The sequence below is a fragment of the Gallus gallus genome, chromosome 4 (assembly GCF_016699485.2).
Source record: "Gallus gallus isolate bGalGal1 chromosome 4, bGalGal1.mat.broiler.GRCg7b, whole genome shotgun sequence".
Taxonomy (NCBI): Eukaryota; Metazoa; Chordata; class Aves; order Galliformes; family Phasianidae; genus Gallus; species Gallus gallus.
The window spans coordinates 25,007,309-25,029,269 of record NC_052535.1 but is presented as its reverse complement, the minus strand read 5'-3'; the positions used below and the strand labels follow the sequence as shown (position 1 = coordinate 25,029,269).

Genomic DNA, 21,961 nt, shown 5'->3' with positions numbered 1-21,961 from the left:
CGCTGTTGGTTGCCTACCATCTACCTGCTTGCTGCCAAAGGCCAGCCGGTTTGCCACCACCTTCCCCTGCACCCTTATTCCTGCATCAGCCTTGGACTGTTGGAATGGCACACAATGGGACACTGCTGCATCCTTGGTGGTGATTATCCCACTTTACAGAATTCTTGCTCTTTTTCTATCTTTCCTATCACCCGCCTTCTCTTCCCCATAGCTGTAATTAGTAATAATCACCAGCCTGTCCCTTCCCTTATTTAATTAGATAATAAACTGGTCAGAAAACATTTGACCTCACTTGTGTCTCAGTCTCACTCAGAGTGTATCAAAGAATCTCCTCTCTCGCTCCAATAATCAGAGCAAGACAAATGAAATTTGGAAACAGTTCAGACAGATATTGCAAGTAGGACATCCCATCAGCTGTGTGATCTTCTGAACAACACTCAAAGTGAACGTTGAATCAAACCAAACAAATGTGAAATACAGGGTTTTTAAAATTTGGCTAGCTAAACAAATCCATTCTGGTGTATGGTATGTAATAATGTATAACCAAAAACATTCTTGACGTGAGAAGACACCTTTTAAAATACTTGATAATCCTACTGCACTCACATATCCTCAGAATCAGAGGGTCCTTCTTTGGCTTGCTCATCTTCCGTATCATCTATTTCAAGACTGTGTTGATGCTGTACATCTGCTATGCTGGGAACATCAATTAAGGTTCTGTACAGTTTGTAAAGATCCGGGAGCGAACACGTTCTCAACATCTGCAAAGGTAACAAAGTCTTGTGTTTGGAAACAATGCAAGTCTGTGATTACAAGCTGCTTCAAAATGTTTTTAAATGTCAGCTTCTATTTCTCAAAGCTGGATACTGAAAACAAAAATTTCTTGATAGTATATTTCAAAGCAGTTCCTCACTATTAGAAGTTTAAAATAGTGCTCTGTTCCAGTGGAAATAAAGTAACAGTCAAACAAACCGTTTGCCTCAGTGATCCACTGAGCTCTCTTAGCTAATTTAGGAACCCCAAAAGAGTACTAAATATTCATCCCAATAATAAAAAGCAGAAGCTAATCTTCACTGAAGTTCTGAACTTCCTCTGGCTGCAATCAAATAAGAAAAGGGAATTTATTGCTCTCTTTGGTCTCTCAGAAAGTCTATTGTGACAAAAACAACAAAGTATCTGCTGCTTTTCTCCAAATTCTCTGCTACTACATATAGCTCATCTGGTACTGCATTAACAGTTAGGGCACACACTCATGGCCAAAGCATGTGTCAAATAAACAGTAACATGACATGCCAAGATGATTCAGAGTAATACACTGAAGAGCTTCATTATTAAGCTTATCCACTGCTTTAAATCTGTTAGGGGTGCAAACAATGTTCATCCTGTGCTTAGTAACAACTTTTCTATAAATCCCTAAATCTGTGAAAATTCTCTCTCCACAGCTCATCAAGAAGCATTATTCTTCTGAACAAGCCAAGAGCACTATCTCCAGTAATAAACTTCCTCATCAACCAATAGATATTTTTGAATATTCTATTAATCAAATAGTGCAACTTCCATTCACGCATTCACAAGAAAAGCAGAGTCACAAGAAACATTCCTCTTGATCTGGCATTTCATCAACTTTACTTCATATATTGAACAAATTTGCAGGTGTACAAGTTTCCAGAGAACCCCTGTCACCCATGTTTCCCCACAAAGTAGCTTTTCTTTTAGGCACTTCGCATTTTAGAATCCGTGCAAGAATTGCAGTCTTAGGCCCGTTTCATCTACTGGTTCCATACCTATTGCTAAAATATTTTAAATTCCCTGTAACCACACTGCACTATCTCATGCTCATTTCACTAAATGTTAAGCCCAGTCACCTTGTTGCCAGAAATTATGAAATGCCTTCATTGCTCTTTTCAGTGTTTATGATGGCAAAGTAGTGCAAAGTAAGTCTGTAAAACTGTAAAAAGGGAGAAAGGTAGAGAGTAAGAATTTCCTCATGAATGTCCTCAGGTGTATCTAAGTAATATCATTCCTCAAGTGATGTCAACTCCTCCACAAACATTTGGAGGCAGAATGCAGACTAGTGAAACCAGAGACTCAAAACACAATGTGAGCCCTACTCACATAATGAACACAGCGCTGCTTAAGCTATTATACCACCTGTTTTGGCCTCATGAAGACTCAAGAAGATAAAAGTTTAAGTTACCTTTGGGTTGTTTGCATCAAACAGACCTGTAGAAAGTCCAAAAAACAATGAACTTTTCCCTTTATTTTTTGCTGGCGATATGGAACGTGAACGAGGTACAAAAGGCTCTTCTTGGGAAGACTGAGATGACAGAACTGGTGAGGCTGTAGGTACAGCTGGGGGCTGTATTACTCTCTGGAATAACGGTTCAGGTTGCAGAGAGTCACTGGAACAAGTTTCTGAGGTGGTATAAGAAAGTCTATTACAAATTGAAATGACATATAACTCCAAGCTCTCATGCAAAAGGTAACTAAAATGAGCAATGCTAACCAAATTCTGTTGTACAATTAAAGGGAAAAATAGATCGCACCATAGGAGTATTAAAATCTGTATGGATTACTTAAGTAGAAGCATTATAATGCAAAAATCTCTCACAGGTTTTTTGAGAATACACAGCTCCTAGCTACAGTCTATTCCATTCTGTGCCCTCTTGTTTATCATGATCCAATCTGTATCTGGAATGATGGCATCATCCATTTTCATCTACTGCTTCTTGCCTTATTCTAGATTTCTTCAAACTTATCCCAACATATGTGCTTCAACACTGGGAAAAAAATCTACAGTCTGCTTAATGGGCCAGTAAATAAATTCCTCAGTATCACCAATAATACTGTAGATGTATTTTCTATTCTAGCATAAAATAAGTGGATTTTCTGGAATTAGCTTAGAGACCTCAAAGAGCAATCAATTCTTCTAGGCAATAAAGACAAAAAATTATCATTAACAGCTGTCTAAAGTACATCTTTTTATCCAGGCTGCATTTTAACGTTAATATTAGCGATGTCAACCAACAAAGCAACACTTTTACTAAGTAAAACCACCAGGTTTCTTAACACTTAGAATAGTCATTATAGAAGGTCACAACATTCTGAAACTTGATATTTACTTATAAGTAACAAAGAATGGGCTATTTTCCCTGTGAATACATAACATTGCTTTGCTGCTACATCTTTTCGTCCAAAGTGACAAAAATAATACCCACAATCTGTCTTCCTAATTCATAACAAATTTGCCCTGAACTAAAAAATAAAATGCAAACAGGAAATCTGCTCTTTTAGGGTTAGGGAAGAAGTGGGAAGGGATAGCTCCAGTATTCTGTCCCACCGGTTACAATACAAGGTACACTGACTGACCTTCTGGAGCTTCATTTTGTGATTGCACTTCATCAAGCACTACTTCTTTCTCAAAAGCTGCTTCATTTCTTGCATCCTGTTGTGCCCTATTAGAAAACAAGGAAAACAACATTTAAAATACTCGTTAGTCCACTGAAAAGATTCTCAACCAGGAAGTACAGACAAGCAACAAAGCTTTAGCTAAGCTTAATGTTGTAACTGTTGTAGCTAGTTATCTGAACTAGAGAGAGAGGGATCAATAAAGGAATAACTCACTCATCCTGTTTTTCTTTCACCCACACTTCATTAACAGCAATGGGAAATTCCTTGCTCTGGTGCTTTTTATCTTCTTCTGTTTCTTTCAACATCACTGCTTCCAAATCATCAGGCTCTAAAATGAATTAAGTCGCACCTTGTTAAATATGAATCCCAAAGAAAAAGACAGGACAGTGTTTTGTAGCTGAGAATTTGGTCTATCAAACAGTATTACTGTGCTCTTTGTATCTGTTGTCATCACCATAGAAATAAACGGGACACATTACTATCAGAGCAACCTACATACTTGGAGTAGACTTGTACTGTTCTCTAATATTTTTAACTTAAATTTTAGCCCAAGTTGGCAAGATAATCATGTTTTACTGCTTTAAATTGTAATGATTCTATGAGAAGCTACAACAGACTATGGTGTCAGCAAACAGCCAATGTTCTTGGCATATGTATATAACAAATATAACTAAGCCTTACATTTATTTTTTAAAGCAAAATACCACCATCCTCAGTTCTATTAAAAGCAACTACTATTTTACCTCGACAAAGACAAGAATATACTAAAGCTCTGAAAGCTGCCCGCGTCTACCATTTATAAAGCAGAAGAAAAGAGGAAGTTGAAGACAGAAATGGCAATAACAGGTAACAAAGTTGTTGAACAAAGACAGGAAGGATAAAGAAGGAACAGAGTTTGCATCTAGGACAAAATGTACCTGTCCAGAAGGAAATTCTACTAGTACGCTAAGTTGCACACTAACAAGAAGGAACAGGAACTATGCAATACAATATTTGGCTGATAGCATCATTTTAAAAAACAGACTTGCTTAAATTAGCAAGTCAATTCCATGGCTTTTTGACAAAATGAAGATCTTTGCCTTGCAGCACATCCATCTTCATGTCTAACTACTTGACTGAGTTAGAAATATTTTAGCATCTTTTGGTATCAGCTTATGCAGCCATTAAAAATGTTTAGGAACATTTAAAACTGAGGCAACACACGGGAGCAACAAGAATATGGACAGAGTACGTTTCTATCACTTCAAAATTGTTCTCAATAGACAAACTGTCAAGCTGACACTTCCTACACTTGCAGCATAAATAGTTACCAGCTGTGCTTACCATTTATTACATCTATTTCTTCCAGTAATTCAGTTGGTAGCTGCAACTCCGCTTCTCCTAGAATCTTCAGGACCGAATCAGTAGGGCTTTTGCCCCAGACTTTCCTGCGGGGTTCCCCAATATCTAGCCTGATTACTTCCCCCATAGTTTGCCCTGTCAGGATACAAAAGCATATTATAAACTTCCGTTCACTTTATATATAATAAACAAAAAACCTCCACAAAACTAAAATTACAAATTCAGTATCATGCTATCTCACCTCAAGTTGGAGAGCCTAAAGACTATGGTTCCTCTTCTGCCAATACCTTTTAATAGTAAGTTATTAAATGACAATTAACATCTTCTACTTCATAGTAAAAGCAAGAATTATTTTCAGCAAGTCAGGTTCTCCAGAAGAAAAAGTTCGAGAGATATTTATAACTGTCAAAGACTGTCTTAATACCACCTGATTAAAAATCTCACCTCTACTTCTACCAGCTTGCACATATGGAAGGAAAAATACAAAATCCCTTGTCCTGACACCTTGTGACATATTTTTTCCTATTATTTCTCCCTCTGAGGAAAACAGAGGATAAGTAGTGGCAACAAAGAAACATAGAGCAAAATAAAGTTCACATATTTTAATTGCATCTGCTCTTTCTGTTAGATTAGTGCCTATTTAAAAGACACTTAAAAAGACAGTCTGAAGAAATAAACCACGTATTTAATTAGGTAACTATTTGTTGAGATTATCTTTTGCATATCCTGCAGGTCATTTAGCTACTAAACATGTGCCTTCCTCCTTATCCAACTGAATACATAACCACCTTTTTCAGAAGCAAATGAGACACAAGTGATAACAAAAGGATAATAATAATAAAAGAGTACTTGATAAAAAGCAGCCATTACACATTGCAAACTGATTTACTAATATCATGACAAGACAGTACTTACGGTCTGTTCCAGAGAGAGAATCTTCCATTGATAACTGAGCTAAAGGAACTACCAAATCTGATGCCCTTGATGCCCATCTTTTGCGATCTCCCAGAAGTGGATGGTTATCTTCTTGCTCTTCTTTACCATCTTCAGACCCATCTGACTCAGAGATATTTTTATCGTCCTTTCTTCCTTTCTCATCTTCCTGAGCTTTAAGATTTTGATTCAATCTTTTCAGTATCTGCCTCTTGTTCTGAAATAAGGATCAACAGATAATTACCTAAAACAGCAACTTTCTTAAAAGGAAAAGAAAATTAAACAGAACACAGCCTGACATACCTGCATTGTAAGATCTGGCTTTTTTATTTCCTCTTTAACCTCCTGGGCAGCGGTTACATTTCCATCCTTTAAATCCAAGAAGCATGAAATGTAATGTAGAAGGTATATCAGAAAAAATTACCCTGAGAATATTTATCAACATAGTACTGAAAAGTCACCTCTAAGACCCTTTCACTGACAGCTGTAGACAGATTATGACAGACTGTACAACGCTTCTGGTTCTGTGGTGCTTCGCCAGCACCTTCAAGGGCGGAGTCAGTGTGACCCGTTTGCTGTCTTAAGCAGCGAGCAAATGAATCTGTCAAGCAGACAAGTAAAAATTCACAGCATAATACAGGTAGAGATAAAGCTAGATATGACACACACAGCAAAATGACACTCAATTCCAATGCTAGAAAAGAGTAATTGTGTGAGAACAAAAAAGTTGTGAGGACAGAGTCTAGAAGTATTTGTCAAGAAAAGCATAAAGGAGAAAAGACAACTTCACTAGTGACAGCACATATATTATCAAGTCAGTAAAAATAAGAATAGTACCGCCTTGGTATTCAAAAACTCATAGAAAACCTGCCTGGATCAAGTTGACTGGCAACAGGCAGATGTACAGTTACAGTAAAGAAAGGCAAATACTGCATTATGCAGAGCATTTTTCAGAGAAACATTCTGCAGTATTCTTGATCTGCCTCAATTACAGGAGCAATACAGTTTGAACTACTGGGTAAGACCTATCAGCCTTTTAAAAACAATCACAATGAGTTTCCTTTAGAAAGCATACTTTACTCTTAAAAAAAAAAGTAGATTAATTGCGCATAATAATTCAACTTAAAACTGAAGGCAAGAATGTAGAAATTATAATCTTTATGTACAGAGCTTGTCCTTTTGATCAACTAAGCACTCTGATTTTCAGCAAGTAATCTTACTCTACTGTAAGACAAATCACCTGCATGAAAAAAGTGCTCATGATTTGGATATTTGCATTACAACACAGTTTATCTTCCCAGCTATCAAGTGACACCTTCCAGTTATATAAATCATTTTGCACTAAATTTCACTGTATTCCTATAGCCATAGCCAGGCTTATACACAGCATATAATCCTGTACTAGAATGAGATAAGCTTTGTATTGAGGTAACAATACAAAACTTAGCATTCAAGTTAACAGATCGCATTTAAAACTCAAGTTGTACAGTCACACATGTTCAGTTTTAACAGCTATTGCTTAAATCAAATGACAGTCTAAACAAGTATGTAAGCATTGACACTATCAGGACCAAAGACCACAGAAAATATAAAATTGGAATACTGTCTTAAAACAACAAAACCAGACCACACTGTCACACCTGAATGTCAGACTTGTTATAATCTGTATATATTTTCAAAGTCAGTGAAAAGAATCAAGGATATAAAATGGACTCACTCAACATTTGTCAGTTCCACTATACTTGGGCAGAGATTACAAACTCATTAACACCTGACTTCAAGAGTCTTCATGTCTAGTTGACCACTTCTTCCTCTAACTATGACTTCATTGATCAAATGAAGCTGCAGGTTAAGCCCCATCAGAAATTAAGAAACCAGCTATTTGGTCCAAAACCGACTAGATTTGAGTTTCAGAATACAGATGTGTTTCAGCAGCTTATAAATTGTTGTTTTTTTTTTTGTTTTTTTTTTAAGTAATCAGTATTTCTTCTACCTAATATACACATTCTTCTAGAAATTCTTTTTCAACTCAGCATGCTTGTCTATTTTTCTCATCACTTTTGTCTTTTCACACAAGTACCTACCACGCCAACTTCTTTCAAAGCAGAAGTCATGGAGATGGGCTTAACTGGAAGCTGTTGCTTAGGAGGAGACACTCCAGGCTCTTGTATTCCATGCACAGGAGTGTGTCCTGCTGCTCCCACATGAAAAGGCACATTAGGATTCTTCACTCCTTTTGCTATCAGCTGTACAGATCCAATTATAAAAAAGATGAAAGAAAAATCATATGAAAGACTGCACATTCAACACAGTATGCTCAGATACACTCATGTGAACGTTCAGAAAGGACAGTGTCACACATTTTCATACTAAATGCAACTGTTAGTTACACATGTTAATTATTTCCAATTTATCAGCTTTATAACATTCTGTATTTTTTGTAGTTATCACTAGTTGGACTTGTCACTCCACAGCACACACAATATATATATATTTTGGTAAGCTGCAGATAACAAAATACTAAACATAATCCTGATGATTCTTAGGTTTGGTGTTCAGCATTTGAACCAAATTCTACATTTACGTGTGTATATATGTATGTATACATACATACACACATACACACACACAATATATATATAATATACGTAATATATAAGATAAGGCTTTTAATGAGGGAATTCGGACTGGCTCATGCTCTCCCCTGTTTCAGAAGACAAACCGTGTAAGGTAGAAATTCACAATGAAAGATTTCATTCATATGAAGACATGGCCCTACATACTTTGACTGTGTACATTTGCTTACATGTTCTTCCCAAGCTCTTTTCTCTCTTTCATATGCCTCCTTCCTCTTTCGCTCTAACTGTTCTTTCAGAACTGCAGCTCGAGCATTTGCTTGGGCCTGTAATAAGCAAGCAAGCAAGCAAAAAAAAGAGATCAACTACAAACATAAAAAGCATTAGTACACAATTCTGCTGAACATTTTACAAAGAAACATTCTTGGATCACTTAATCTTGTTTTCTTTAACTTAATTCTTTACAGACTGCATAGACTCAACTGATGACCACAGTCACCATACACAATAACACAGCTCAAGATTTACTAACAACTCTTGACTGGCAAGACTATATTTATAGAATAGACAGCAACTTTCAATAAAAGTAATTTAAAACTAGAATCTTAACATTTATTTTGAAGCCAAATGCGTTAACCAAAGAATCACAGAATGGTTTGGATTGGAAGGGACTTTAAAGATCATTCAGTTCCAACTCCCTGCCATGGGCAGTGCTGCCACCTACTAGATCAGGCTGCCCAGTGGCCCATCCAACCTGGACTTGAACACTTCCAGGGATGGGGCACCCACAACTTCTCTGGGCAACCTGTTCCACTACCTCACCTTCGGTAGCTAAATCTCCCCTCTTAGATTAATACTGTTCCCTCCCCAAACCCGTCATTATCAGACCATGTAAAAAGTTTGTCTCCCTTCTGTTTGTAAATTCCCTTCAAGTACTGGAAGGTTTCAATGAGGTCTCCCTGAAGAAGCCTTCTCTTCCTCAGACTAATCAAACCCAGCTGCTTCAGCCTTTGTTCACAGGAGAGGCGCTCCAGCTGTCTGATCATCTTTGTGACCTTCTCTGGATCCACTCCAACAGCTCTGCATCTTTCCCAAGCTGCAGGCCCCAGGCCTGGACACAGTACTGCACATGGGGCTTTCAAAAGGGCGAAGTACAGGAAACAAGCCCCTTTGGGGCCTCTTTTGATGCAGGCCAGGATGCAGTTGGCCTTTTGGGTTGCAAGTCCACAATGTTCATGTCCAGCTTTTCATCACCCAGAACACCAACCACGAACAATTCAACGTACAGCTTAAACTTTCAATATTTATTCAACAAATGAAAAAAAGCTTCAGTTGCTGCTTCACCTCTAGTTTTAAGGTTAGATGTAAGTTCAAGCTTGTTTGTACACTGCTCTTTGAAGATGAGGGGAGAAAGTGAACAGATAGAGTAATATTTGCTACGTAGCATGATAGAGGTGGTTATTAATAAAGAAAGAATAAAGAGAAAAAAAGCTCAAAGTAAAAACTGGATTCCTGTGAATTGTATTTGCTTTAAACTACTGAACTAAACATAATTAATCAAAGTAGTGTGTAAAAGCCCATCCTACAACCTACATGTGGCCCTGTCTGCACAAGTGAAGAGTCATTTATTCTTTAAACTAGCAGATGTTACTTAAGCTATATTTACCTTTCCCTTTCACTATCAAAAGGCTATCTTAGTTATTATACCTAAGTGCCTTTAGGACTACAGCTAGTCTAGGGGACTAACCTCAAAGGTATGGATGGGAAAAAAAAAATCTTCACCTGTTACGCTACATCACAACATACTTCAAAACTACTAAGATAAATCAGTTGAATGGAGTTGTTACCTCAGTACAGTATGTATGACTTACAAAAGACAAAAACTTCTATTATTGAATGTGTAAATAGATATTGATAGCAAGAAACTTATTGAGTTAAGAAGGCAATTTTAAAAACGAGTTCCATTGCCTCCCTCCCCACAATTACCTTCTGTGCTTCTATCTTTTTGCGTTTCATTTCTGCTTCCTCACTTGACTCTTGTCCATCAGAACTGGGAGCTTCATTCTGCAAAGCATGAGTCCTCAAAGAATTATCATTAACACCTGTCTTTAAAAGCTGAGTGATAGAAACGACTGACGGGATTATTCAGACTGATCACCTGACTAACGCAAGTCAGACTTTTACATGGTAAATTCTCACTTAAATATAATACCCACTTGGACTAAACTTTCTTCTTGAAATTAATGATTATTATGGTATCGAGTTCCTACAAACAAGAAAGAAAGAATGTAATGGACCTAAAGTTGCATAGGCAGAGAAAGTTGACCCAGCAACACTGGGAACACTGAATGGGTGGGTGGCTGATGGTGGAGAATGGAAACAAGAATAGGTAAGGCGTACTTCTGAAATCCCTGTTTTCAGATAACTTGTATTCCACAACTTCTGCATATTGCAATTTACAGAACAGACTGGCAGAGTTGAGTAAATATCAGTTCTCGCAGGAGCCTTAACTGTTAAAGATCAACTTGTGCAGACCTCTGATTTAACACAAACTATTTAGAAGGCCTATTTAAGTAGGCTTCCTGCAGTATAAGAAGGAGTTCTAGTAGAAATGATTTCACAAAACCCAAGCAAAAATCTTAGGTAACTTTTTTTCCAGTGGGAAAACAGTGCTTAATGAGAGGTTTGTGTGTCAAATTCTGATGTAACTTTATGTTGTCCTATTTTTAAAAGATTGTTAGGCTATGTGTACTGAAGCTCAAGCATTGGATTCCAACAAATTTTGGTAGTTCTTGAAGAAGAGATGGAAGTACACTAACTGTGTAACAAAGTTAAATGGTAAAAATATATGTAAAATTGCTTCTGAGAGAAATGTTTCTGCGGGGATAGAAGATTATATCCTCCAGCCAACTTCTTAAGTTATTAATTTTTTAAACTGACCTTCTCTCCACGAAGTTTTGCTTTAATCTGTTGACGCTCATTGAAGTTTTGTAGTCGTATCTGTCTTAATCTTGCCAAATATTCCTAAGGCAAAGAAAGGAAGCAATTTTTAATTGTACTGAAACCATTTGTAGCATGGCTAGCTTACAGTACTAGTCAGGATTCCACAAAAAGCCAAATGAAATGAGGGGAAAAACAACAATATTACTATTGCTATAATAACATTTAATAATTTCCAGAAGAACTCTCATCCAATAAAAATAAAACTGAAACTTACGTTCCTCGGTATTAAGCTACTATTGTACTTGACATAATTAAGGATCAGGAATGGTTACACATACGTTATAACAGTTACATCATACAGATATGTATGCAATTTCAAGAAACTTTTCTCGGCAGACATTTTTTCCATAACTGTTGTAGACAACAGTTTTTATGATTATTTAAAATAATAATAATTTAAAAATTACACACCCACATTCCAGAAATAAATTATTTCCTAGGAATTTATGAAGTCCTTTCATTGTGTTACAATGATGAACCATGCAGGGAAAAAAGGCACAGTGAAGCTCAAAACAGGGCTACTTTTGTGATGGAAGTGGCAAACATGCGGCAAGCATACCTCTTCTTCCTTGTTTCTGGATTTCCTTCCTCTTGCAGACATGGGCCTGCCTCCATAGATATCTGCCACGTTTTGCAGTGTACCCTGTTCGCCATTTAATGGTATCAAATTTAAAATGGCTTGGGCAGTAAAATTATCTGATTTATCCAGTAACTGTTCACTTAGAAGAAACCAAATCCATCAACGATCTGCAGCTGCTCTGAAGTTAAATGATAACCTCATCTCATTTATAAGAAATATCTGACAGTAATAGCTGACAACCCTGAGTAGCCACAAAGAAGCTAGTATTAAACATTATGTAGGTATTTTCCCTGCAGCTTGTCTTTCCCTGCTGTGTTAGAAAACATTCATGAGCAGTGGTTTTGGTACACCTAGAATATATATAAACAGCATAACACAGTTGGTATTTCTGCTACCACTGCTCAAAGTCTAAATTGAAAGTGGAACCTTCATATGTACATTAAGCATTTTCCCTTCACAATATGTATTTTTAACACACTAAAAGAAGCAAATTCAAAAATTCTAATGCATGTGCATCTGAAATGTATAATCTTGGTTAGCGTGATGTACTCAGAATCCCAAATGTAACCAAAAGGATTCAACCTTTATGGGAACAATAACAGAAGCCCCAACTCCAGACAGCGCAAGGATCATTTAACCCAAGGTTTCCTACTTGGTTTAAAACTAAATACTTTTGTTCACAATATTCTGTCTCTGCTGAACTCACTGAAAAATATCTTCAACACATAACGACAGCAAACACATGTAAGATTGCTATATAGACCTTCCGCCTTTTAAAACACTGGGTATTTTGTTTTCCCAAGCTTGAGTGTAGAGAAATGCACATACATCAACACTCCAGGTTAAGTTCCTGAGCAGAAGGATCAAATCCAAATATTCTGACTACATACTCTTTCAGATTGAGATTAAAATCAGTAATTCAAGAAAACAAGATTTTTCTAAACTCCTCTGGTTTAGCCACTAGGGGATAAATTAAAAGATCTGTTCTCATAGGTAAGAAATAGCACACAACCATGAGAATTCTATGAATGTTAGTTTCAGCTTAAGTGTTTGGTAAAAAAAAAAAAAAAAAAAGTACATTTTCCATATTTTATTTTTCAGAAAACACAGAGTTTTTAAAATTAAGTTGTATTTTATGCATGTTCCTGAGCTTTTCAGAAGCTAAGTGGTACTCCACAAGTAATCTCGCTGTTCCTCACTGTGCCATTCTCATGAGTTTTAAGTTTTCTCTAATAACCAATGGAGAACTTAAACAAGAAGAATTGGAAGCAAGGCTTTTGAGAACTGGTCTTCTTACTGCAGACAGTTAGCATGAATCATTTATACTCATCTACTTAAGTGAACATACTAAAATTTTCAAAGGCCAGGAGTCAGTATCTTTTAATGCTCCACAGCTACAAAGAAGCACAAAATTAAGTCAGCAGTCCTCTTAAAGACTGTAACATTGAAAATACCACTCAACACTGAGTTGAACTCTAGGGTCACTTAAAAACAGAAAAATCAAATGTAACCATATTGAACTAAGGTTGGATAAATTTGCGTAACATGCTGGACTTAGGATTCATACAAAAAGCTCCATCTTACTTGATTCCTATGAATTTTTCCTCTTAGATTATCGTGGTCTAGAAGATAGCACCACCCCTATGTCACAGAATCATAGAATGGCTCAGGTTGGAAGGAACCTTAAAGACCATCCTGTTCCAACCCCCTGCTGTGGGCAGGGACACCTTGAACTAGAGCAGGTTGCCTGAAGCCCCATCCAACCTGGTCCTGAACTCCTCTAGCATTGGGGCATCCACAACTTCTCTGGGCAACCAGGCCCAGTGCCGCAGTACCCTAAGTGAAATATTTCTTCCTGATATCTAATCTAAATTTACACTCATCTAGTTTTGAGTCTACCCATTGTCTTATTAATACATGCCCTTGTAAAAAGTCCCTCCCCATCTTTCACATAGTCTCCCTTTAGGTACTCAAAAATCCACTGTGAGGTCCTCCTGGAGTTCTTCCTTTGCTAGACTGAGCAACTCTTTATATGCAAATTACTGCCAGCTACATAAATTGTTCCCCCGCCCCTCCCCCCAGTACAAATAGGAGAAAGCTGCTGAGGGCTTCTGCCATCAGAGGTAACTGATACATTAATATGGAGCCCTGTCTTACAGTTAGAGCCTCCCCATTTTATTACAGCTGCCTGTTAAGTGTAAAGGATTTGGGCTCAGCTGAATACACTAGAGAAATAGCAATGTGTATACTTGGGTAACTTGCATTAGTTAAATCATATACAACTATATTAATGCCAACAAAGTTAAAAACAAAATTGAAGCAGGTACTATTACTGACTCATTACAAGGAGGCAGACTGAACAAACATTATTTCTATCAAAATGCTTTACTGGTCTCAGAGGCTTTAAAACAGCGACACACTTTAAAGCATGAGCCTTCTGTTTTCAGAACAAATATACTAACCTAAGGATACTTTTGCATCAAGGCTGAAGTGTCTTGATAAAAAGCACACCTTAGAGAAGCACTACTGTAGTTGAGTTCAGTTTATATAGAAGTTCAACTTCAACCAAAACTGTACAGCTGTGACCAGTGGAAAACGCAAAACACTGTTCTGAAGTTCACAATATCAAATTAGACATGCACAAAAAAGGTATTTTTTTTCCCCTTTGATGATGAATTTACAAAAATGAGAAATGTCTGCACAATTCTGGTGCCTTTGTTGATGTTATTAAAGTGTATTCCCCTCATTCTTTTTTAATATGTAGAAAAACACTTAGCCAGTATTTCATGGCTATGATACTAATTTAAAGATTCATAAAGCATTCTGAAACAATAATACACAAAGACTGCATTTCATACCATGTGTCCCTCAGCACGAGCTTTGTTTTGCATGGCTTCCCTCTTTCGTTGCCAGAATTCTTCAACTTGCTTTGCTCTTTCTGCAGGTAGCCATCCTTTCTGCCTGAATAATTGTAACACATAGCAAGCTCTAAGCTTTGGAAATACAGTATTCATACAACCTATGCATTTATCCTAACTGGAAAACAAATAAGAAATTAACTTTCTATAAGTAATATATCTTCAGAAAAATGCCTTTTATCAGCCAAAACGCTCAAGTCAGACTTCCACAACATGGCGAAAAACACACTCGACAACATAAGAAGTACAATTAAACTCCCTCCCAAAACAGCGTTGCTCTCTTCCACATTCTGTTCATCAAAACAAAATTGAACGTCAAACCACAATTTTAGTGTAGTTATTCCTGAAAATTTCTCAGCTTATCTCACTAGTAATCATGTACAAAAAAATAAAGAGACAGATTCATTCCTTCAAGATTTTCCTTTGGAGACAGGCAAGAAGTCTTCATAAGCCATCCAGTAAGATAACCAACAGCCTGGCAAGTCTGATCTAGGCTTGGAGCAAGAGCTTCTACCAGTTATCTAACTGTCTCAATGGTGGTATTCCAATAATATTTTGGTGGATTTAATGGGATTTTTGTTCAGTTATTTTTTATGCGACTCTGAAGGAGTTTTCCTGTCACAAAATTAACCAGAACAGATATTTTTTCACATATCCTGCCCCAGGTCAGGGACCTGTTTGGTTAGACAAGAAGGCTGCATTCACTTAATTGTAACGGAGCATCTGGCACGTCTCCTAGTGCACACATACGATCACTTGGAAGAGAAAACAGTTTCTGAAGGAATTGGTTAAAAGCAGACTAACGAGGAAGCTCTCTAAGGAAAACAAGCAAAAAAACAAAAAAAGAAGTTCATGGACAACATTAGAAATTCTAAGAAATGGTAGAATGATGAGGCAATCCCCTTTCCAAGGCTCCCCCAGCCTCTTCTGATTGTAGAGTACTAGCAGTCCAACAAAAGGCAGGAAGATAATAGGAAAAAGCTGACAGCAATGACCCGTAAGGCTGAAACAGTTAAAGAAAGGATATTTTGCCATATAGGAGCTACTGTTAGCAATTCATAAATGAATTAGCACACTCGTTAAACACCTTTGAATCTTATTTTCAACAGCATGCTACCCAGCAAGGAATGAAGAAGTGAAATGATATTTCCATATGCCATAATTCAAGAAGTGAAAGAGAGGTAAAATTACTTAGAATAAATGCTGCAGTTGTTCTGGAAACACAAAGTGGTCTACTGTGTTACTGGTAAAGAATGAACCACTTGATAACTTTTTTATATTTGACTCACTACATAATTTTGACTGCAGCTGTTTATTACATATGAACTCAATTGGTAGATAAAGTCTATCAAAATACATCATGTAGATGAAGTTTAGCCTACAGTTTTGGAGAAGTGCCCCCTGAGCAATAAACAAACAAACAAATAAAACAACCCCAAACTCAACACTCTCCTCATCTCAAACCAAGCTCACAGCAAGGACCTATTCATTTTTTATGATAATGGTTTTCCCTAATCTAAGACTGAGTAACTTACCATATTAAAATGTTTCAACCAAATTTCTTCTGGTCAGCACTGCTGTCCAATTTTTAAAGACTGATGAAGTTGAGAATACTTCACTTTAGTTGGGGCAGCATAATCAGAGATGTTGTAATTTGAAGATTTTTCAACTTTTTAAATACATGATTTAAAACGCCAAACTTCTCTGAGGTTGTGTAATGCTGTAATGCTATAATGTGATGAGCAGTACAGCAATAATAACAGGGTGGCACAAACGTAGGCTGCAGCAAATGAGGACAAATCCAAATGCAGCAATCGTGGACACAGAAAGAAAGGAAGAAAATGTGCTTACTCTTGGAAAGCCTCAGGTAGGCAGGGATCTCCAGCAAGATATCCTCACCTCTATTGCCAACCCTTAAATGAGGTCTGGGAAGGGGTGGATCCTGGCTTCACCCCTTTTGGTCACTCAGGTGCACTGCATGCACCTGAGCTCCCCTGGGTTGGCCTTGCCTTCCCACCAGGTGTTCAAACACTGGTTCAAGCCCTGACTGATTTCTGCTGCAGGTTGTAATTATGAAAATTCTGGGGTTTTTTTTGCTTGTTTGTTCAGCATCCCTATTTTTTATGTTTCACCTCTAGCTGAAAAAGTCCAAGAGAGAAATACCGCTAGGCTGACTACAATAGTAACATTATTTTCAGATAATCAAGTTAAAATACTTAGCACATTTTGAATGCTAAGATACAGCACCTCAATTTAAAAGTAATCCAGATCGTGAATGGAAAAAGAAAAACTCTGTTTCAAAACTCCTGCATAGTAAGCTCATTGAGTGCTTCAGAGTTCATGGATTCAAGAAATATCGAATCAATTTCTCCTCAGGATCTCTGTGCTCTTCATAATCCATAGCCCATTACATCTCAAATCTGAACAGATTTAAAACAATCTTAGCTAGGTCAAGCGAAGTCTCATTTAACATCATCAGATCTGTGAGGCAAACAATACAATAACACTTAACCTACGCTATGATTTTCTAACCTAGGCAAGATTTGGGGATTGTGGCACTGTATGCAAAGGATTGAGAATAAACAGAGGAGGCTGAAAAAACATGTCTCTGTCATCCAGAAAAATACACCTCTAGTTGTTTTTGTTTTTATATATATCAGGAAGAATTTCAATTAGCTCACAATTGCTCAAATTACTGTAAAGAAAACGGAATACACTTTACAGCTTTCAAAATTTTAACATCAGTGTTAAACATGCTATGATATTGCTGCAATTTATAAACCAGAAAAATGTGGCAGACGGAATATATAGTATATAACCTAGAAGGCAAAATAGACACTATATAAAACATCAAACTGAGTTAATTAATTTAGAGTAAATTAAGAAAAACATTTTCTTTGGCCACTTCCTCACATTAACACCATTTATTTCTCCCACCAAAAGATACTACTTCTGATGCACAGAAGTTTAAATAATTCATGAGAAAGAAACTTCCCCTTAACAACATTAGAACAACGTTGAAGCAATGCTGAAGTACTGAACTTTTAAGTATATATTTCTCCATTTTCCACTCTAGAGTGTGGAGACAATTCTTCAGAAAATTGTTAATAGATTTCAAGGAAAGTAATATAGCTTTGGAAAACAAACAAACTCAAAAAAAAAAAAAAATCAAAGAACACCACTATCTGAAAGAGGTTATCAATCAACCTGAAAGAAGACAATAAATGTCTTTTTTTTTTTTAAATACATAAAATACACACTCACTTTTTAGTTACTGCAGAGAATTAGTACCACAGAATTCATAAATGGTATAATCATTGTAACATCTGGCATTCACATCTCTTGATGAACAGAGCTCCAAAGAGCTTTCCACTGTTCAATACACAAAAGTGCTGAGAGCTTTCGAAATACTCTTCTATTCTTAAAAAATAAAATAAAAATGCTTTGATGGAGAAAAGGCAGTCAGAATGAGATGACAGGACAAGGAAGTGTCTTGGCATGTAACATAGAAATCAGAACTAGAAAAAAGCAAAGAAGGCTGTTTTACCTAGACTGTAAGTGCATTAAGCCAGTCCTTTTAGCTTAAATCTAGCTTTAGGTAATTGGTAATCCTTTTTTTTCCCCCCTACTGGGAAAGCCAAGGTTTCCATTGGTTCTGAAAGCACTGTGGTCTGTGAGGGACCAACACACAAACAGACAGCACACTACCAATGGATAAAGATGATTCTGTGACATGTCCAACTACTAAATGGAAACAAGGTAGAACAAAATTCTAACATGTAGGGACAGACTTATGGATTATTGTACTCCAACCTGTTTGCACTGGCTTGTTTAGACACCTCCTTCAACCTTTTCACTTTTTTCCTAATTGCATCAGCATCAGGTAAATGGTGATGACCTGCAGGCCCCTTAGGAACTCCTGGACGTACTCCAGGTGGAATTCCTCTGTAGATAAATATGTACAGTAACTTTCATTACTTTCATCTGAAGCAGACCACATACAACTTCACATGGAAGGTAGCCATACCTCTCAACAGCTTCTTGGCCTTGTACCTCCGCCCTCCATTTGGCTTGCCTCTCTTTAGTTACTTTGAAGGTTTCCTTTTGCATCTGGTCAAAAATAGCATGATAGTGCTCATACTGTCCTCTGAAAGAGGCAGGAAAAGGACCAACACCACCTCCACCGCCATAATATGGTGCCTGAAAATCAGAAGAGGTAGGCTGAAAATCTCAAATACTGCTTTTAACAAGCTCTTTCAATTTTCACCTCTCCAGCAGAATAAAAGCATTAACCATTTGAATTGATCACCTATTTTAATACGCTACAAGACTGATATTTTCGCTCTCTAAACTATTACACGAGACATCTACTACACAATTCACAAGCTATCAGTGAAGAACCTGCTGAAGCATAATTGGAAATAGCAGACGTTTGACAGAGCAAAAAAGTAAGTTTCAGCACAAAAAGTTAGAAGTGATAGAGTACTAACTGAAGTATTAATGAATGATTGCTATCCAAACATCCATTTTTTACTAATGCCAGAAACGGTTAAGCATGCCTTTAAGATTGCTGAATGACAGTAATAGCAGATTTATCTGAGACTCCTCATTTTCAGCAATCTGTAGCTTTGTTGCATCACCAGTACTGAGATGCTTCCCTAGTAAAGCTCAGACCAGACAAACATCTACCACAGATAACAGCTTTATGAAAATGATCTCTGTCATCCTGAAAGACCTGGAATTCCTGGAGAACCTTCACGTGAAAATAACAATCAAGAAAATGTTGTAAGCAGCTGTGTATAGTAATAGTTAAGGTTGGATACAAAAAGGGTGAAATTGTCAGCATGTGCATAAAAACATTCCCTTTACACCTGGGTCAACTAGCAGCCCATGGCAGTGAACCTATGGTATGTGCCATAGTATAAATGTTCCAAATTATTTCACATTTCAAATAAGACAGTGCGGATGTGACAGTTTTAGGATGGTCCACCTAGAAGATCTGCATCAGCCTGTATTTGATAACAGAATTTAGCTCAGGCTCCAAGTTTCAGTTGCTCAACGCACATCAGTAATTCCCTGTAACCCATACAATAAAAATACAAACAGATTAATCCAGGCATTCAAGTAAGTATGCTGGTATGCTGTTTCTCTAGGTAAAAGGACCATCTGAGGAAATATTATGATCAATCTCTAGGTAAACACTAAGAAGCAGGTGCTCATCAACCATCTGCAGAACAGCTACAGTCCCTGCTAGAATCCAAAGCCAAGTCCTTGACACTTCTCCCTACTTTCCTTCAGAAACAGGTGCCAGCAGCCACTCCAAAAAAAGACAGGAAGGGAAAATAATACAGCGCATAACCTTGTTATGCCTTTATCAGACACTATGTGGCTTGCAGTCTCAGAATGCTTGAACACTGATATTCTAAATTAACAGCATCATCAGGGAGTCACTGGCTGCACTGTTTACATGCAGGAGAAAGAAAGAAGACAATTAAATTGAAACTACGCTGACAGTACATGAAAACCTTTAGTGATGGTAACTTAGTGGCCTGCAGTAAAATCTGTGTAAAACCAACCTAGCTAAAGAACACATTTCAAACAATTTTAAAGCCTGTTTGCTCTGATATTTTACAGTGGCACTTTGTGAAAATATACGCAGCCACTGAACCACAATTTCTCTACGTGACTGAGAACACTGGAAGACAGTGATGTCTCTTCAGCCACAATAGAACGTTTCATATTTTCAGTGTCTGAGGCCCTTGCAATAAAACTCTCCAAACTAATCTAAGGCATGGTTGTTTTCAGGAACATAGAAGGCTCCAACACAAATATCATGATGCTTATACATCATGTTGTAATGGAGGCTTGCATGGATGACTGTCAACATCATTCTGACAGAGAGAACGATGGTGTGGAAACCAAACAAGCTTTTTCAGCTTCCCATCAAACTAGAGCATGGTAGTTTTCAAACTGGTACTTTTATGTTTGCTTTTGTATTTCATGCAGCGAAATGGGATGTCTATTTTGAAGTATAGTTACGATAAACAGCTACTGAAACCTGGTTGTGTACTTCCATTTCCTTACTATTTTCTCATACAAAACCTCTTCTCATTTTGACTGTAGTGTTCAGCCAGAATTTGTTTATAAAAACTGTGCTAAACACGTTTAGGCCAAATATTTTTGTAGGATTCACTAGCACCATAACAAATAGCTGCGTTTAAACCCACTTCATTTTGTCAGATACATTTACATCACTGCAATACTTGAATTTCTTCACTGTCTCTTGTCTATGGAAGTAGAGACCAAGAGTTTTATCTTCAAATATCTTCGTCATACTACTTCTCAGAACAGTTATGTTTCCATGGAAGCAAGAGATGCACAGACAAAGAAACTGTCACAAAAATAACATGAAATTATGTAACTTGATTCCATAATAGTGAACGACTAAGTGGTTTACAGCTTTGAGAATAAGATATGCTTACTCTAATTTTCTCACCCATCATAGACAATATAACACAGATATTAGAACTGTCAATTATACTGTTAACTAAAAACAAAAGCTTAAAACATGTTTTCAATACTGGAGAAAATAGCCATTATAATAATAGGAGAACCTGGAAAGATATTTCAACAAAAAATTTCAAGAACAAACTTACAGATGAAAGAAGCTATTCATGCATATCTTTAGGAAAAGTAGCAAAACCAGAAGTGGAAAAAAAAAAAAAAAAAGAAAGTGATGCATGAGAACCATTACTGGCAGAAAGAGAGGAGATTCAGAAATTATTTAGTATTAAAAATGAAAATTGCACATGAACTCCAAAAAGCTGGGAAATTAAGTCTGTCTCTCTTAAATTATAGAGAGCAACTTTAAGAGATGAATCCAAGAGCAGTTCTTTCTGTAAAGATCATGCCAGATAACCAATGGTGGGAGGAGCACACTACGTCAACATTTCTGCATCTGCTGCCAACCTTAACATCACCACTTCCACCTGAACCAAGCACATTCCTCCATCCTTGCTCCCTGGCTCTGTTTATTCGTTCCATCTGAAGGGAAAAAAACAATAAAGGAAAATATAATTCAAGGAATCACTTTAAGTAAAAAAATTAAGATTCACTATTAACACATTTTAAACATATTTTACCCTTTCTTTTTCCAATCTTCTCATTTCCTCTGCCTTCAGTAAACTGATCTGCAACGC

General features: G+C 37.0%; 1 protein-coding gene across 16 annotated transcripts in view; it reads right to left on the bottom strand.

Annotated features, from left to right (window-relative positions):
* The window catches only part of NEK1 (NIMA related kinase 1), a 43,666-nt gene that overhangs the window by 6,376 nt on the left and 15,329 nt on the right, over nt 1–21,961 (bottom strand). For 8 of the 16 annotated variants that reach the window (XM_040699542.2, XM_040699545.2, XM_040699544.2 and 5 more), the window contains 17 exons: nt 21,905–21,952; nt 21,732–21,806; nt 18,790–18,962; nt 18,576–18,707; nt 14,703–14,805; nt 11,824–11,907; nt 11,202–11,285; nt 10,248–10,325; nt 8,492–8,587; nt 7,770–7,931; nt 5,989–6,054; nt 5,668–5,902; nt 4,735–4,887; nt 3,625–3,739; nt 3,370–3,455; nt 2,198–2,415; nt 607–761 (listed from right to left, as the gene is read on the bottom strand). In XM_040699542.2, the coding sequence (XP_040555476.1) occupies nt 607–761; nt 2,198–2,415; nt 3,370–3,455; nt 3,625–3,739; nt 4,735–4,887; nt 5,668–5,902; nt 5,989–6,054; nt 7,770–7,931; nt 8,492–8,587; nt 10,248–10,325; nt 11,202–11,285; nt 11,824–11,907; nt 14,703–14,805; nt 18,576–18,707; nt 18,790–18,962; nt 21,732–21,806; nt 21,905–21,952 (2,063 nt within the window). The remainder of the gene's footprint in view (nt 1–606; nt 762–2,197; nt 2,416–3,369; nt 3,456–3,624; nt 3,740–4,734; nt 4,888–5,667; nt 5,903–5,988; nt 6,055–7,769; nt 7,932–8,491; nt 8,588–10,247; nt 10,326–11,201; nt 11,286–11,823; nt 11,908–14,702; nt 14,806–18,575; nt 18,708–18,789; nt 18,963–21,731; nt 21,807–21,904; nt 21,953–21,961) is intronic. The other 8 variants (XM_040699555.2, XM_040699557.2, XM_040699556.2 and 5 more) reach the window with 3 other exon arrangements.